Source organism: Osmerus eperlanus, chromosome 12 (assembly GCF_963692335.1).
Source record: "Osmerus eperlanus chromosome 12, fOsmEpe2.1, whole genome shotgun sequence".
Taxonomy (NCBI): domain Eukaryota; kingdom Metazoa; phylum Chordata; class Actinopteri; order Osmeriformes; family Osmeridae; genus Osmerus; species Osmerus eperlanus.
In genome coordinates this window covers 12887836-12904568 of record NC_085029.1, presented here as the reverse complement: position 1 = coordinate 12904568, position 16733 = coordinate 12887836, and the positions used below count along the sequence as shown (strand labels likewise).

The 16733-nt window shown below is 49.9% G+C and overlaps 1 protein-coding gene across 2 annotated transcripts; it reads right to left on the bottom strand.

Annotated features, from left to right (window-relative positions):
- Positions 1-122: 122 nt before the first annotated feature.
- On the bottom strand, positions 123-16143 carry heatr1 (HEAT repeat containing 1). Of its 2 annotated transcripts, none has more exons than XM_062475485.1 (45): positions 16072-16143; positions 15609-15768; positions 15281-15497; positions 14978-15119; positions 14771-14872; positions 14529-14669; positions 14145-14356; positions 13798-13931; positions 13521-13635; positions 13201-13302; positions 12760-12874; positions 12563-12670; positions 12332-12439; positions 12083-12168; positions 11634-11845; positions 11395-11516; positions 11091-11294; positions 10636-10792; positions 10350-10498; positions 9835-10027; positions 9525-9697; positions 9250-9414; positions 8864-9106; positions 8571-8702; positions 8367-8470; positions 8018-8164; positions 7740-7858; positions 7123-7244; positions 6784-6912; positions 6308-6535; positions 6026-6155; positions 5703-5881; positions 5040-5092; positions 4807-4930; positions 4472-4612; positions 4066-4370; positions 3755-3905; positions 3420-3578; positions 3179-3313; positions 2982-3086; positions 2682-2850; positions 2373-2527; positions 1951-2109; positions 1711-1819; positions 123-716 (listed from the first exon to the last, which is right to left on the bottom strand). In XM_062475485.1, the coding sequence occupies exons 2-45, from the start codon at positions 15748-15750 to the stop codon at positions 628-630; spliced, it is 6486 nt and encodes a 2161-aa protein (XP_062331469.1). In that variant the 5' UTR covers positions 15751-15768; positions 16072-16143; the 3' UTR covers positions 123-627. The 2 variants fall into 2 exon arrangements, with proteins under 2 accessions (XP_062331469.1, XP_062331468.1); XM_062475484.1 differs by lacking the exon at positions 16072-16143 and adding an exon at positions 15926-16022.
- Between the last annotated feature and the right edge of the window lie 590 nt (positions 16144-16733).

The window sequence follows — 16733 nt, the reverse complement described above, 5'->3', positions numbered from 1 at the left end:
GATGATGAGGCAGTGACATCAGCCTTAAAGTGATACTCATTGTTCACAACGATCACAAATACAATACAGGCCAATCACAATCAAATTGTGATGAACAACTCGTAAAAATCCATATTCCTTAATTTTTATTTTTTATGAAAATCTCAAATCCAATAAATCAAACCCTTTTTACAATGCATCCAAAGTACACTGAGAAACAGGTGCAATAAAAGGAACAATGTTAAACCTTTTTTGCTTATTAATCATTCATGTGACATACATTAACCATATACTCTCCTATGAGCAAATTGTACTGGACATGTGTCCATACTTGGCAACCATAGACAGTCTTAGAATTGAAATATATATATATATATATATATATATATATATAAGCAAAAGGTTAAAAGGTTAACCTTTCTGTCATCTCTGTATTTACAGCGTTCGTCCTGACGGGCACACACTGACGACCACTTCAGAGAAACGGTTAACAAGTACAATGGAAGACGGGAGGTCGAGTGCCCCTCTGGTGTAGAGATGACGCAACTCTCCTTAGACAGCTGTCCAGAACAGAGCAGCACTGTGCCCTCATGGGAGCGGGTGCTGGGTGGCTGTGGGCAGGTGAGCCCTGACAGGGAGAGTCCAGGGTTAGAAGTAGCTCTGGAGAGGCTCTCCCAAGATGGACTCCATCTCCTGGATGACCTTCTGGACCTGGTGCTCCACCTCCTCACACTCGTCTGGGACAGAAGAAGACACACGGGTGAGGATGTATGGAGGAGACCAAGTGGGCTCTACCACCACTGTGGAGTGGTCAAGTTTCAATGTAAAGTTTCCCCTGTTGTCCACTTGATTACAGCCAAAAAACTGTTCCGTTTAATATAAGCCTGAAACTTTATACATACTCGATGAGTAATTTCAGTGGGACACCAGAATGAGCCTACTAGAAGCCATGTGGCAATGCTCTCTCACAGTACAATTTTATAGTTTTGCAGTTCTTGCTTATTTTCTCTGTTATTTGGTCGATGCAACTGAGGCTAAATAACGCCAATTCTGTTATGAATATATCGAAAATAGAACCACTGTAACCACTGTCATGAACAATGGAATGGGAGAGCTAGCTCTGAGGATTCAACCTCAGTTGCATGAACTCAGGACTCTGCAGGAGCTGAATGAAGGCTGTAGAGTACAGGGACAGTACAGAGAGTACAGGGACAGTACAGAGAGTACAGGGACAGTACAGTGAAAGCACGGGGCTCTGCTACGACTCCAACCCTACGTGTCTCGCTCGCCCTCTGCCACCCGTACTGTACGTGCAGACACAACCCCACGATTATCTGCATTCTTGAGTCTCAGACAAGAACCCCACAGGCACGATATGTAACCTGAGAAAGGTTAGCGCTTTCTTCACACAACCCTCCCTCGAACAAAGGCAGGGGAGAAATGGAGGGACAAAACACTAGTGTCTTGACTGGGTGATATTAGCAGCATGTTCCCTGATATCTTTCAACAGGAGGGGGGGGGGGGGGGGATATGACCACATCAGAGAATGCCAGGACATCTTATCTTTAATAATCTAGAAGATAAAAAATAACAGTCCAAAGCCACCCCGCAATCCAATTGACCCAACGCAACACTGCATCCTAACAGTTTCAGTTCTGGATGAAGGGTTCACAGGTGTGTTGTTGTTTGAGACGAGGACTGGAGGGACGGGGGCAGGGGAGAGGGACTTACCCTCCATGAGCTCGGCCAGGAAGGGGATAGTCTCAGGTAGGAGCACCATGTAGTTCTCCCTCAGCTTGCCAGCCAGCTCCAGCAGCATCAGCAGGGCAGAGAAACGCACCTGCGGACACACCAGCAGCTTCAACACGCAGTCTGATCCACACTGCTCTCACTGAGACTAACTCGGTGCAACTCCCATCACGCCAACGTATGGGAAGAGAGGGTGAAAGCGCATGTTTGCATGTATCTGACCTCGGATGAACTGTGTCGTGTCTTCAGCAGTATCTGGTAGTTAAGGGCCTTCCACTGGGTGTCGTCGCCCATGGCGACGGAGAACTGGGCCACACAGGGCACCAAGTGTTTGGTGACGCGTGTCTGGTGCAGCTGCTCTCCTCCCAAGGTGTTCTCCAGCTACACAGAGAGACAGGACAGAGTGAGCCCACAGCTCAGCACAACAACAACAGTGACGAATGTAAGCAGGTCAGGTGACGTGACATTGAAGTGAAGAAAGAGAAACATTTGATAAGGATTGATCGGAGGACATTGGATCAGCGTGGCACTGCTGGATCCGTGGAGGAGCCCTGCCTCCTCGTAAGGCCTGCCCAGCAGCTTCTCCACTGACAGCAGCTGTGTCGATCTCAGTCACTGCACGCGTTTCTTGATCGGCTGGTTACCTGGTCGACCAGCGGAGTCATGAGAGCCTCCGCCCTCTCTTTGCTGACGAAGTGCTGGGTGTCGTACAGAAAGATCTTGTGGAGACAGTCCAGCAGGTACTGCAGCAAGAGGCTACACTTCTCCACGCCGTCCTTCGAGTCAAACAACGCCTCGTCTGGAGAGAGGGACATGGGAGAAAAGGAGAAATCGAATTAAAAAACGGAATGAGAAGAGTGGATTAAAACGCGTTCACAAGTAACAATGACATCATCATTGTGCGCCTATCCACAGATGAATACCAGTGATCCCCCCACCCTCAGATGACATACCAGTCTTGCTGACGTTGGTCTGGCGTAGCAGGTCACAGAAGGGCTTGACCAGGTGACCAGCAAACAGCACAAACAGGCCCTTGAGCCGGTCAGCGATGCGGTCAGAGAGCCGATAGAAGGTCAGGAGACGGTCCTTAGCAGAGGAGTCTGTCTTACTCCAATCAAACAGCTGAACACAGAGAAAGATCCCATCTCAAACAGATGCACATACACAATAGAACAAATAGAAGCCAACCAGAACGCTTGAGTTAACCCAGCACCAGAGAGATGAATCCTAGCGCCAGCGAGGAACCGACGTACCTTGAAAAACAGTGGTCTGAAGGTGACCTCAGACAGCTTCATGACCATGGCCAGCAGACAGTCGATCACACAGCCCTCGATCTCCTGGGTCTTCTCCAGGTCACCCTGCAGAAGGAGAGCCACACAGGTCAGCACACACTGTGACAGAGGTCAGGGAACTGGAGTGTGCGTGGGAACGGCAGATGGATGGACATTACCTGACCGTGTTGGGCTCGGAAGTCCAGGGCAATCAGGAAGAAGGAAGTGAGCTCTGTTTGGTGGGAGTTGAGCTGATCCTTCTCCATCTGAACAATGTGCTCCTTCAAGATTCCCATGAGAGGACCAAGATGGCTCTGAGAGGAAAAAGAACGTTTTTATTTGTCAGGCTCATCTTGCTTTAACGGTTTAAATCAGGAAAACGTCAGTATTCACGGGAGAACATTGTAGCTCATCACGTACATGTTTAGACTCCATCATCTTGCTGTAGCACTTGGTGATGGTGGGCAGTAGGACCCTGGGGGGCACCTTGGTGGCAAGGGTGGTCCTGAGAGAGGCCAGGCGGAGGCTGAGCTGGGGGGAGGTGCCGGCCTTCTCTGCCACCCTCGTCAGTCGGCACACCTGGGGAGGACATGGAAGCTGTTACAACACCCTCTCACTGGGGTGGACCCTGCACCACTGTTTTCACAGTCTACAGTCTGGGAGAGCATGGGGATTCGGAGATGAAGCGTGCAGCCTCACCTATAGTCTGCAGTCCTGCAAGTCACGTGGAGGACTAGGTCTGAGCGTGCCCTTACCTGTAGTACCGTGTCCTGCAGATAGGGGCTGATGAAATGTGGGAGGGTCTCTGCTACGCGCTGCAGGGCTGTGACCGCACTCAGCAGGTAGATCTCATTAGAAAGCACCTCCTTCCTCTCTGCCAGGATTTGCAGCACTGCAGGCATCAGTCTGGATGGATGGACACACACAGGTCTCAATTTCAATCCTAGTCGTTGTTACCAGAAGTCAACATTAACTTTGACTTTTATTCAAACCTCATATGGCCCATGTAATTATTATATCAGGTGCTCTGGTGTAGTATTTGATGTTAATGGTTTGCAGACAATACCTGGGGAGTTGTGGGATGGCAAGGGCCTTGAGTGTGCTGGCTACCTCAGCGACACACAGCAGGGCACTGCCCATCACGTTCTTCTCTTCTTCAGGGGAGGTCAAGATCTCCACTGCCCGGATCAGCACAGGCACAAACGCCTCCTGGTGGTCGGCACCGAAACTGCGGCACAGCAGCTTGAGGCTGTAGAGGGCGGTCTGCCTGTTGATGGCTTGCTCCTCCTCCTCCTGCTGCTCCCCCTCCTTGCCGCGGCCCTTACCCACAATGCTCAGAAGGTCACCAGTCAGTTCCAGCAGCACAGCCACCTGGGAGAGAGAAGATGGAGGGTGTAGGTTTGCTTGACACATACTGTGCATATATTACTATTCTCGTCTATGTGTGTGTGTGTGTGTGTGTGTGTGTGTACCTGCTCCTCTTGCCACTGAGTCCTGTGCTGTAGCTTGTTGTTGAGCAGCTCCATGGCCTTCCTCCTTACTGATGCCAGCTGGTTACCCATCAGCCCACGCATCACAGTGATAAACGTATCCGTCGGCAACAGGGCATTCACCTATTGGTTGGCAAAGACGATCGTCAAAATAAAGGCCTAAAAAGGCCGAACTAATACGAGATAGGATTCTAATTCCTTCACCCGGTATGTTGCACTACTGGTGTCTCTGAGAACTAAAGTTCACGTCAGAAAAGTTCGGGCAAGAATCCAGCCAGTCCGACTGATCAGCAGTCAGTGCCGTGGTAGAAGCTCACCTTGTCCAGGACATCGTAGGCCTTGTTGAGCAGGGCTCTCCAGAACTTGGCTGTTGGTTTGTCGGCATTCTCTTCCACGCAGCGAGCCACTGTGTGGATGTAGAGCAGGATCTCCTCCAGCAGGCTACACACACACACACGAACAGTTCCCCAGAACTTGGGTATACATGACACTAATGTGCTTGTATGTGTGTTTGAAACAGTTAGATCACTGAGTGTTTATGGTTCCCTACCTCTGCTGCAGCTTCTGCAGAGAATCTTCCATGATGTCACCATGGTCCGCAACCTGGAGGTCAGACAATGGTTATCATCAATATACCATGTACCTTCATATGTTCATTATCACAACTTCACCATATTAGCTCTGCTTAAAACTATCCATCCACACTTAACATATTGACTGCAAACCAGATTCAGTGGTTCCACTTTTCTAGAGATCATTTTCAGTGACGATATAGTTCATAATAAAGATGCATTATATTTACATAGAATTTGCAAGAGTATTACAAGTTTTGCAAAAAGTAATATAGTAGCAAATCGTGCTACCATGTGATGGGACTTAGGGGTATGTTCCCAGCGTTTCCACACCTAAACTGAGCTGTAGGCGTATTGAATAAATGGAAATATTCTCGTCCATAACCTACAATTTGAATTGTGATGACTCAAAGCCGTCTCAGAGGGCAATGTTATTTGTTTTTGCTATGATAGCCAAGAGCTAGAGGAAAATGATTTCTCTCATTTTCCATGACTGGAAAATTAGTCAATTGCTTTCCAGAATGCAAGGGAAACCCACTTATTGAGTATGGTTGGAGTTGCAAGTTATTCAAATCATTTGGTTCTACAATATGAGTCTGGGCAATGTGTATGAACATACAACAACATCTGGTTCAACCCACTTTCCCTACGAAGCTGCCTGAGGCCAGCAGCTGAGCCATGAAGGACACTGACAGGAACTTGAAGTGTCTGAGATCCTTGCTGCTGTGGGTCTCCACGCTGAAGATCAGCTCCTCTGCCTTCTCCTCCTCCTCCTTTTTCTTAGCACCTCCTCGACGGAGCGTAGCACGCTTCACTGGGGCTGGACACACCGGGCACACAGGACTTCAGCACTCCAAACAAAGCTTGACAGAGGCATGTTCAGCTAAAGCATGTGTGGAGGTCGGACAGCTAACAGTGTACTACTAGCGAGTGTCTATTAGGTGTGTGTGTGTGTGTTTCTCACCATCCTCCTTGTCCCGTGGCAGCAGCATGAGGTACTGTAGGACCCTGATGAGGGAGGTGAGCTGCTCAGACACCTCAAACTCACAGCACACAGAGATCCAGAACTCCACGTCCCGCTCCAGAACTGCATCCTGTGAACACGGAAGCACACACACACACACACACACACACAGTTGGACCCATGCAAGCATCAAACCCGCCCAATGACACATTGTGGATAGACACTCAACCTCACCCTTGAGAAGCCACTTCAGTAGGCTATGAGAAAGGGGACACACAGTACCTTCTCGGTGGTGGTGGTGACGGCTGTCTGGGTGGCGTGCTGCTTGAACATGAGTAGCATCAGGACCCAGAGGAAGCGGCCGGGGCCCAGGGTGGTGACCAGCTGGGACAGGATTGGCAGACGGCGGTGTTCAGGCACGTGGGGCAGCGCGTCGGTGAACACATGCATGATCTTCGCCACCACTGCCTCCATGTGACCTGAGGAGCGCCCCTCGCCCTCCTCATGGGACTGGAGAGGGGGGGGAAGTACAACTGTTTGTCCCCACATGGGGCAGCAGTAAAATACAAACAAGAAAAACACAATTTCACAATAAACAGACAGTGTCACACACAATTTTAAACCAGGAGCAATGGAAGAAGAGGGAGACAGAAAGGATAAGACTGTATCCAGACAGTCACCCAGAACTAGACAGGACAGATTACACAGCTCAGACAGACACACATGAACACAGAGGGTCCGTCAACTGGGCCTCTTACCTTGATGAGAGCAGGGATGACCGTCTGCACAGTCTTGTTGATGACCTGGAAGCTGTAGGCATCGTCCAGGCGCATGATGTTGGCCCCCATGAAGGTAAAGATGGGCATGATGTTGTGGAGGACTTTCTCCTAGAGGATGGTAAAAATGGGGGGGGGGAATGTGTTCAGTTGACAGGCGGCCTGTCACTTTTGATGGGTGGAATCCGAAACTGAGACTTCAAAGAAGGTATAAGAACATTTCTTTATTGATAGGTCATATATTCCCAAGATTCCACACACACACACACACACACACACACACACACACACACACACACACACACACGTAGGTGTACTCACAGGGAAGATGCCAGCCACAGTGCCCAGCAGCAGTAAGGCATGATGGTGTGTCTGGGGCATGTCGGACACTCGCACACACTGAACCACCAGCTCCACGTTGAACTTGTCCTCATCCAGCACGTCTAGAAGGGGAATCACAGTTATGGATGAGCCCACCCAGGCCTAAGGTCAGCCTACACTGCAGTGCTGTAGGATGATAATCCAGACCACTCAAGATGATGACAGGACCAGATCTGGGAGAACTTCAGCCTCCAGGTCCTGAGGCATGAAGGAGCCCACCTCCCTCCCTCTCTCTCTCTCTCTCCTCCCTCCCTCTCTCTCCTCCCTCCCTCTCTCTCCTCCCTCCCTCTCCCTCCTCCCTCCCTCTCTCTCCTCTCCCTCCCTCTCTCTCCTCCCTCCCTCTCTCTCCTCCCTCCCTCTCCCTCCTCCCTCCCTCTCCCTCCCTCTCTCTCCTCCCTCCCTCTCTCTCCTCCCTCCCTCTCCCTCCTCCCTCCCTCCCTCTCTCTCCTCCCTCCCTCTCTCTCCTCCCTCCCTCTCCCTCCTCCCTCCCTCTCTCTCCTCCCTCCCTCTCTCTCCTCCCTCCCTCTCTCTCCTCCCTCCCTCTCTCTCCTCCCTACCTGGGCTGACTGGTCCTCCATCGGGGGAGAGCTTCTGGCAGATGTTGAGCAGACAGCTGAGCAGCAGCTGCTTGCTGTATTCCATGTTGCCCTGCTCTGTGGCGGACGTCTCCAGACACCTGCACAGGACAACAGGAAACAAGCCACGTTTAACGAGCCCTAATCACGCCCTAATCGCACCCCTGGCTCATGGCAGGACAGTGAAGCCAGACCACCAGAGAGAAGCTCCATGATAGCGAGGCATTGGAGCCTCAGGCAGACTGGGAAGGGAGCCCCACCTGGAGAGCAGGGTGAAGAGAGCGGGCACCAGCATCTGAGGTCTCTTCAGCTTCTTCTTGTGTTGCAGCAGCTCCAGGATGAGTGTGGCCCTGGCCCAGGACACAGTCCCTTCTTCTGCTGGGACCTGCCCACTGTCCTGGACCCTCCTGACAACAAAACACAGGCACACATGCGGGTTAACAGGCGAACCCAGCTTGAAAAAAACAAAAGAAAATCCACAAAATTCAAGCTTCTGAGAAAACTTTCATGAATAAGAGATTAGTTTTTAAATCTTTTACTTTGATAAAGACCATGTGTCATTACCACACCAGAACACCAAGGCCAGGATGTCCATGACAGGTGGCTCACCTCTGCAGCATCTGGCTCCTACGCGTCTGCTGTACACTCACAGTGACTTTGGGCTTCTCTGCTGGGACCAGCTCGTTGGCCACCAGCTCCCCGTCCACAGCAATCTAACAGGGAGGAACGCTAGCTGTAAATGCCGAACTTAGGGGTCATCCAAGTCTAGAGAAACGTCCTCGTTGTAAAAGATCCTGGACGGGTCGTCCTCACCCCCTTGAAGACGCTGCTGATGGTGTTGGAGCAGACAGGACTCCTGCTCTCCACCAGAAGGTCGAACATCACCCCCAGCAGCCTCTGCTGCACCTTGCTGTCCTCCAGGGCGGAGAAGAAGGGCTTGGTGATCTGAGGAGACACAACAGGCAGAGGTCACTATCCGTAGAGAGAGGCTGGTACTCGTATGTGGTCCCTTACCTACATCCACGTACCAAGAGCTGGAACTAACCCAGTTCATGAAGGGGAAAGACTACATGTAGAACAGGACTGCTGCTCCACCTGTGGCGTACCTGTTCTAGGGCTATGATCTGGAAGCTGGGGATGTCCGGGTGGGGCTGGGCGGTGGTCCCCAGGGCCCTGATGAAGACATCCAGCGCGGCCTGGTCCCGTACCAGCAAAGGGGCTGACGCCTCGTTGTACTTGCCCAGGGTGAGCTGCATCAGCTGGGCCTCGCCCCTCAGGAGAATGGGGGGATCGGGGCCACTCTGCTCCAGCAGCCGCTCCAGGATGGGCAGGAGACCCGAGAGCACAGCCTGAGGAGAGGAGGCGCAGACCTCAACCACCTGTTTAGCTAGGTCTCGCAACCAACTATTTGACATTCCATGAGGTTTACCGTCAATTCTACACAGTGGGCCTCTCAAAATCATGTGTTCTGGTGTGTCCTCCTCCACCCTACCTCTCCGTTGACCTGCTCCAGGGTCCGCAGCAGGGTCGTGCTGGTGTACGAGGGGCAGTTGGGGGCCTGGAGACCCTTCAGCAGCTGCTCCATGGAGGCCAGCACACTCTTGTGCTGAGCCTTGCCTGGCTGTGCTACACACTCACCCCAGAGCAGACCCAGGGCCTACACAGGACAAACCATCAGTCAGTGAGAAGCTAACTGATGATGAGGTTTGTGTGTGAGTGTGTCTGTGTGTGTGTGTGTGTATGTGTGTGCATGCGCTTCTGTCTGACCTGGCTGACGTGCGAGGGGTCAGCGATGATCTCCTCTGTGTTCTTAAGCAGCCTGGCCATGATTGGCTCAAAGGGGGAGCCGGCCCCCTCTGACAGGCTCTGAAGGGCAGCGATGGACGCCCTGCGCACCTCCCTGACCGGTGAGCTCAGGCAGGCCAGCAACGACAGAGCCACTGAGGAGAACGACAAACAACTTAGTCCACCTGACCCAACAAGCTTCCTGGTGCCACATAACGTATCCTGTATAGTGATCAACTCATAATCAATCACGTGTGATTGGAAAGCACCTCCTTGTTCCCCAGTTCCCTACCTGGAGAGGAGGCTGACGCCAGCTGTGCCCGTGTGGTGCCAGGCTGAGGGGCGAGCAGGGCTCCTCCCACATACAGGGACTGAGTCTGGAGGATGGCACTGACCCTCACGTCCAGCTGGTCTCCATGGTTAGTGTTGTAGCCCCACAGCAGGGACAAGAACTTGAAGAGCTCTAGAGGATCACTCAGGTGGACCTGGAGGAGGTTGGAATATGATTTGAGGTTATATGTCAAATGTATGTGGGTTTTAGTGTGGTTTGGTTTGTAAGCTTCTATGTTTAGTGGTTGAGAGACAAATGCTGCAACAGCAGCAGCTTGTTGCAGCTTGCAGGAAAGGGAAATCATTTAGTTAAGTTTAACCACAAGGTGCTGACTGGGTTAATGGAAGAGGACAGAAAAATGAGAGAATGCATTCATCGAAAAAACAAACAAAGGGATGGAGGATGGCCTCAGAGTTGTTCCCATGACTAATTCTCAAAGCAGGCCTAACTGTTCACCATGCATTTCTTATCGCTACCTGAACCAGCAACTTCATCAGGCCTCTAAAGCTGGCTGTCATGGGCCCCTGGGCTGCCCCGGTGACAATGACGCTGAAGAAGCGGCACAGCAGGTGCAGGTAGCAGCAGGTGTTGGTGTCCAGGTTCTCAGGGTTCCACCACACCTCACCTGGGAGAGAGACACACCACACCCACCGTGAGCTAATACAGGACTACGTAGTAGACTACTTAACATGACCCTCAATAAAGGGATTCCTATTGACTGACTGGGAAGAGTGCCGTGTCTAGCTGGTGGTTAAGGTTTACCTTTGAAAGAAGTGTCGTGACTCTTGAGGCAAGATATGAGGCCTCGGAGCAGAGAGACCAGCAGCAGGCTGTACTCTCTGCGGCCTGTCACACTCTGGAGATAATCCCTCAGACCCTCCGAGAAGGAGAAGACAGTGTCTCCCTGGTCCTGAGCGGCCTATGAGAAGGAACCAGTCAGTGAATAGGAGCAGTGTTCAGTCTGAGAGAACTCTAGCAAACCAAGACAACGGTGCTTGTCAAGATTAGACTCTAGTCTCTGGGGTACAGGGGACGGATAGACCTTGCATGAATCAACACTAACATTTGAATACAGACTAATAAACAAAGAGCAAAGTGTTGTGCACAGCAGCAGTGTCTCTTCTAGATGATTCCAGTGTTATTATTATTCTTTCTTTCTAGCTATTTTAGGATTATGCAGGTCCATCGTGGGATCCCAGTGGCAGTGTTCCTCTGACCTGGTCCTGGGCCTGCTGGGTGAGCTCCAGGAGGGAGGGCTCCAGGAGGTTGTAGACCTGCTGGGCCGTGTGGAGGTGCTGGGTCCCTCCCAGGTCCCCCATGCCCAGCAGCAGAGCCTGGGTCAGGACCAGGAAGGCTGTCGTCTCCCTCCGGCTGGAGCCACTCTGCCGCTGCTGCAGCACACACTCTGCCATCCTCTCCAGCTGGACACACACACACAGTTCTCTCATTTAGATAAAAAGCTGCTTGCCTGGACATTGATTCATTTAAAAAGGCCAGCTACTGAAAACATAGCCCACTCACAGCGTTGCGTTTGGGGATGTGGTCCATGGTGGCCAGGTTCTTAGTCAGAGTTGAGATCAGATGCTGATTAGCCTGTACGATGATGTCTGACTGAGAAGAGCTCTTCATCACCTCCTTCAGCACTGGGAGAGAACAGCAGGGAACTAAGAGGCCAATTTCGCTGGACAATACCCGCTGACATGTTCTCTTAGACGAGACTTTAATCATTCCACGTTTGAAAAGCTCTCCATGAGCGTTACCTTGTGACCAGCCCTGGGTGAGGGGGTGCTGGGCCAGCAGGGAGGAGTGGGCGACGTAGGAGGCCAGCAGGATCTCAGGGGAGTCAGGGATGGAGGAAGTGACCACCAGGTAGGGGATCAAGCCCCAGGAAGCCCGCAGCCCCAGGCCCGGGGTCCTCTCCCACAGCCTGGGGTCGTCCAGCACCCTTACAGCCTCCAGTAACACTGGACACCTACAGGGAGAGACAACAGAGGCTGTGTTTAAAGCTCTGTACAGTACGTGCATTAAAAGATGTGGTAAGTTACAAGATTGACATGTTATGCAAGATTGACATGTATGCAGGCATACAAAATGTATGGTATTGGTATACAAAGCTGGGACATATGCGTGTTGTGGTGAGGGCTATAAAGCTTACGGTGGTAATTGATTTGAAAGATAATTATTTACATGAAATGTGATAAATACTGACCAGTTTCCAGCCGCGGAATCTTTTCTCTGGAGAAGTGAAAGCAAACTAGAAACCGTCTCATCTGGGTCCATGCGATCTTTGTAGGCCTACAGAGCACAGTGACTGATTTAACCACCTGAAGACCAGTAAGCTTTAAAGGTTTAACGAGTATTTACTAAGTTTGCAGACACAAATGAAAGCCAACTGCAGCCAAGCCCTCGTCAGTAAAGACGAGTTTGTGAGTGGTGGACACGGGGAGGCAGTTCTGACCTCCAGAGCCTTGAGGGCAGCTGACACCACCTCAGGGACATCATCCTTCATCCTGTCCAGCAGAGCCATGCTCAGGAACACCTGGTCAAACCCCCCCTGCTGGAGAAACTAGAAAGAAACAGAATTAGACAGAATTTAGAGAAAAAAAAGTACACCACAAAGAAGTATTATACCACCAGCACACTGTAGAAAGAAGCTACGACAATGTTTGGCTTTCAGTGAAACACACACCTGTCCAGAGGTGAGGACAGTGGTCAGGTAGTCCACCGCCGTGGTTCTGACGGAGGGCAGAGGGTGCTTCAGACTCAGCAGCAGAGATGTGTCAGAGTCTCCCAGGATCTGTCAACACACACACACACACACATGTAGAAACTCCTAACACACATGTACACAGGCACACGCATACAGGAACACACTGTGTACAGTACCTGGAACTTGCCGCTGCTCATGGTCAGAGAGATGAACTGATGGAAGAGGTTTTTCTCTTGGGTGCTGATGCCACTGACATGACTCTCTAGGACCACGTCAAGAGCTCCAGCATACCTGGAACAACACAACCGTTAACAAGGGAGCTACGTTACCCAGCAGACTTGGCTAGCAATAGTCTTGCTACTCTTACAAAGTTTGCCAATTACCATCCAAACATTTGAGGCCATCCCCATCATTGTTCTACCACGTATAGATACTTATCAATAGTCTACAGGGGGAATGTGAACCTGGGACCACTTGGTCTACAGGCAAATGCTCTACCACTGAGCTATAGCCATCTGTAACATGTCTATGAGACGGAAGGTAGAGCTAAAAGAGAGGAAGTCTGAATGCATCTTCCTATGGGAGCAGTGTGGTTAATGTCACCGTGTGAGACTCACTTGGACTCAAACAGCCGTATGAACGGCAGCAGCCGCTGGTTGAGGATGGTGATGTCCTCCGCAGAGAGCTGGCTCTGAGACAGGTACTCCTCTAGCAACAACCTGGAAGTAACACACAACTAGACTGAAGCCCTTCAACACAAACCTGGACTTACAAAAGCACAACTCACAAAGCTTGGAACCTCAAAGTTGTAAATCAAACTGCAGACCTTATAGGGTTGGTAGTAAGAGAGACTCGACCACGAGGCCAGGCAGGTATTTAGGGAAATGAGAAATACTTGCTATCAGGGGGTGTATATGCCATATGGTCAGTGTCTTACTTTGCTACTGTGTTGTCAAACCCCTTGGACAGAGGCACTTCTTTGAGCATGGCTTCAAACAGGCTGTGGTGTACAGAGCTTGGAGAGGGTTCCTCTGTCTCCATCTCATCTGGGACTGATCACAACAGGACAGGAAAATAAGCAGTCAGACACAACGGTACACGTAGAACTGGGGAACACACACCACACTGAAAAAAGAACATCACAAGAGGCACAAAGCCATTTGAATGGGCCTCTAAATGTGTCCAGGGGCAGATGTGGGAGAGGGACAACTCACCTGTGGTGCAGGTGACCAGAGAGTGGACCAGGTGGGGCAGCAGGTAGCTCAGAAGGGGACTGACGTCATGAGTGGCTGCCATGGTCTGCAGAGTGGGCACCAGCGAGGGCATGGAGCACAGCTGGTGAAAAGCTCTGAGGAGAGAATGGCAATTCACTGAGTGAATCCTGGCAAGTACTTGGGGTGAACTTGATCTCAACCTTTGATCAGTTCAATTCAACAGAGGAGTCCAAAGATATGACACAGAAATAGATCAAAGGCACTCAAAATACGTTATATCTCATGATGTCTCTCGTGTAGCATACAACTGTATTATAATTGTATTCCTAGAGATCCGCTCTCCTCACTTGGGTCCGATGGCCTTGTCCCTCTGGTTCTGCAGCAGGACGACGAGGCAGCCCAGGCCCTCGGAGGGCAGCAGGGGCTCTCGAACCAGGGACCTGCTGACTTGCAGGGCCAGGGTGTTCACCAGCTGAGCGTCCATCACCACCTTCACAGCCAGCTGGCACACAATCATGTAGGTGGCAGCCTTGTAGTCGGTGAGAGAGGACTTCAGACCCTGGAGGAAGGGAGGGATCGATGCTGTCAAAGTAAATCTATGGTCAGGGCTGCTTTTAGCATTTAGGTTCAACAGCCAAGGACTACACTAGAAATTCTGGGAGATCTCCGGCTGTGTCTCAGGCTAGTAGATCAGAACAGATTGATTTCTCCTTTGAGTGACAGTATTGTACCTTCTGAACGTAGGGCAGCAGCTTGGATATGATGGTGTCTGAGACCTTCTCCACCGCCTCCAGAGCTGTTATGATGGTGGAGGCATAGAAGGAGAAGATCACTCTGAGCTGGGCACAGTTGCCAGTGAATCCAGAATAAGCCTGCAAGCACCAACATGCCCCTGTTTAGATATCCCTAGGATACACCGTGGATTACAAACAACCACTTTAGACCTGTGTGTGTACATGCATTTCTAGTTTACCTTGATTGACTTGGTGACCAGTGTGCAGACGAAATCCATGAAGCCCAAGTCTTTGTAACAGTGAGTGATCAGGGTTCCTCTGGCCAATGGTACACCTGGTTTCTACACAGAAACAACAACCGCCGGCTTACTGTATGCCTGTCCAGTCCATTCAGAAGCACTTGAGTGTTGACGTATCGGTTAGGGACCTTTCCCTTAGAAAGTTACCTGTAGCACTTCCAGCCAGTTCCAGCGGTTAGTGGGGTCCTTGATCTTTAAGAGTTGAACAACTCGGACAAACACCTTGGTCTCGTGGTAGGGCAAGACACAGGCCAGCAGGCTGTCGACATTGTACAGGTGGATGTGAAACCTGAGACAAAAGACGATCAAGACAATTTTAAAACAACAAGGCCAATACTAAACTGTGTTAGGATGATTTTCACCTAATATGAACATACCAACAATGCAGTGGGCCATTGTCGGCAAGACTCAAAAGGGTCTCACGGGTGCACATGAATGAATGGGCTTTACCTGTGCACAAGCCATTCCAAGCACTTCTGAGCCGGCTTGAGAAGAAAGTATGGAGAAAGGCGAGCTAGGAAGAGGGATATGCCTTCGTCCAGTTTCTCATTGATCTCTTTGGACTGGACACTTCGCTCCAGACCCATGGAAGCCTGGCTAAAGAGGGTGTCCTGAAACTCTGTGAATGCTTGCTCAATACCTAGAAGCTCCTCCAGTCCAGTGCAACCTGGGACAAAGAGGAACATGGCCAACAAAAAGGACAGAAATCCACAGTTCAGAAGCATCCCAGGCAAGATATGGTACTACTATCATATATCTACGTCAAGTTTAAACTCACCAAGAGCATGGAAGGTGCTCCTGTCCATACTGGCAGCATCTTTAGGATCAAAGAGTAAGGAGGCAACCTCCTTATGACTGAACAGGTTGGCGTCATTCTGAGGCAATGATAGCCGCTTCAGCTGATGGGCAAGCGATGTCATTGTGGCACGTTCTATGTTCTGTTGAAGAAATAATATTGCATTCATGGATAAGCAGCTATCTAGTTAACTGTAAAAGGTTAGCTACTGACGTTTGCCAGAAATGTCCTGACGTATAGTAAAACCGGCTTTAGCAACTATTTTGAATGCTAACTTGCTAGTTAACATTTTGTAAAACCTTGAAGTATGCCAGCGACTTTTAAGACAACTCCAGTGAAAAATAAAAAACATGGTTAACTTGGGTTGGTATGGTTCTTGTTTTTAAACATAATACATCATATTTAAAAAGATAAGTTATTGCAACCATAGCAAGGAATTATTTACCTGATAACAGCGCCTCTACACATGTGCGCACCCTGATGGATTTTTTCCTGACCTCTCGAGGTTCTATCTCCGGTTCACACCCTACTTCAAAATAAGAGTCCCAAATATTCGTTTTGGTTTTCACACCGGTAAATGTCACGATTTTTTGCTGCAAATCTCACTCCTCGCTCTTTCGAAACGATCGATGAAACCAAAATAGAATGGAAATATTCAATTTGTTCACATATACACTATAAAACAATTATTGCCACTGCTCTATTGACTTTCCATGACTGACCACCTTCAAAGACGTGATGCTTATTTGCACATCCACAAGAGGGCCTCCTTCACTATAAATTTGTTGCACATGTTGTAGTCATCCTGATACCTCACCTCCTCCTATCTCCTCTCTTTTCAGTTTCGAAAGCTTAAAAAAATATTTTCGAAAAAAAGTCATAATAAAAAAGGTTTTACAAAAGTTTCAAAAGGTTGAAATTATATTTACAAAAAAAGTTTTGATAAGTTTTGAAAGGTTGGAATATTTCGATATTTCGATTGGTTCAAAAATATTTTCGTTCAAAAATTGAAGTGTCATTGATGAGTATAGGCCTACTTGATGAGGACTCTTTACTGTGTTCTGCTTTACTCTACTGGTTTAGGCTTCTCTGTTCTCTGTTCCAAAA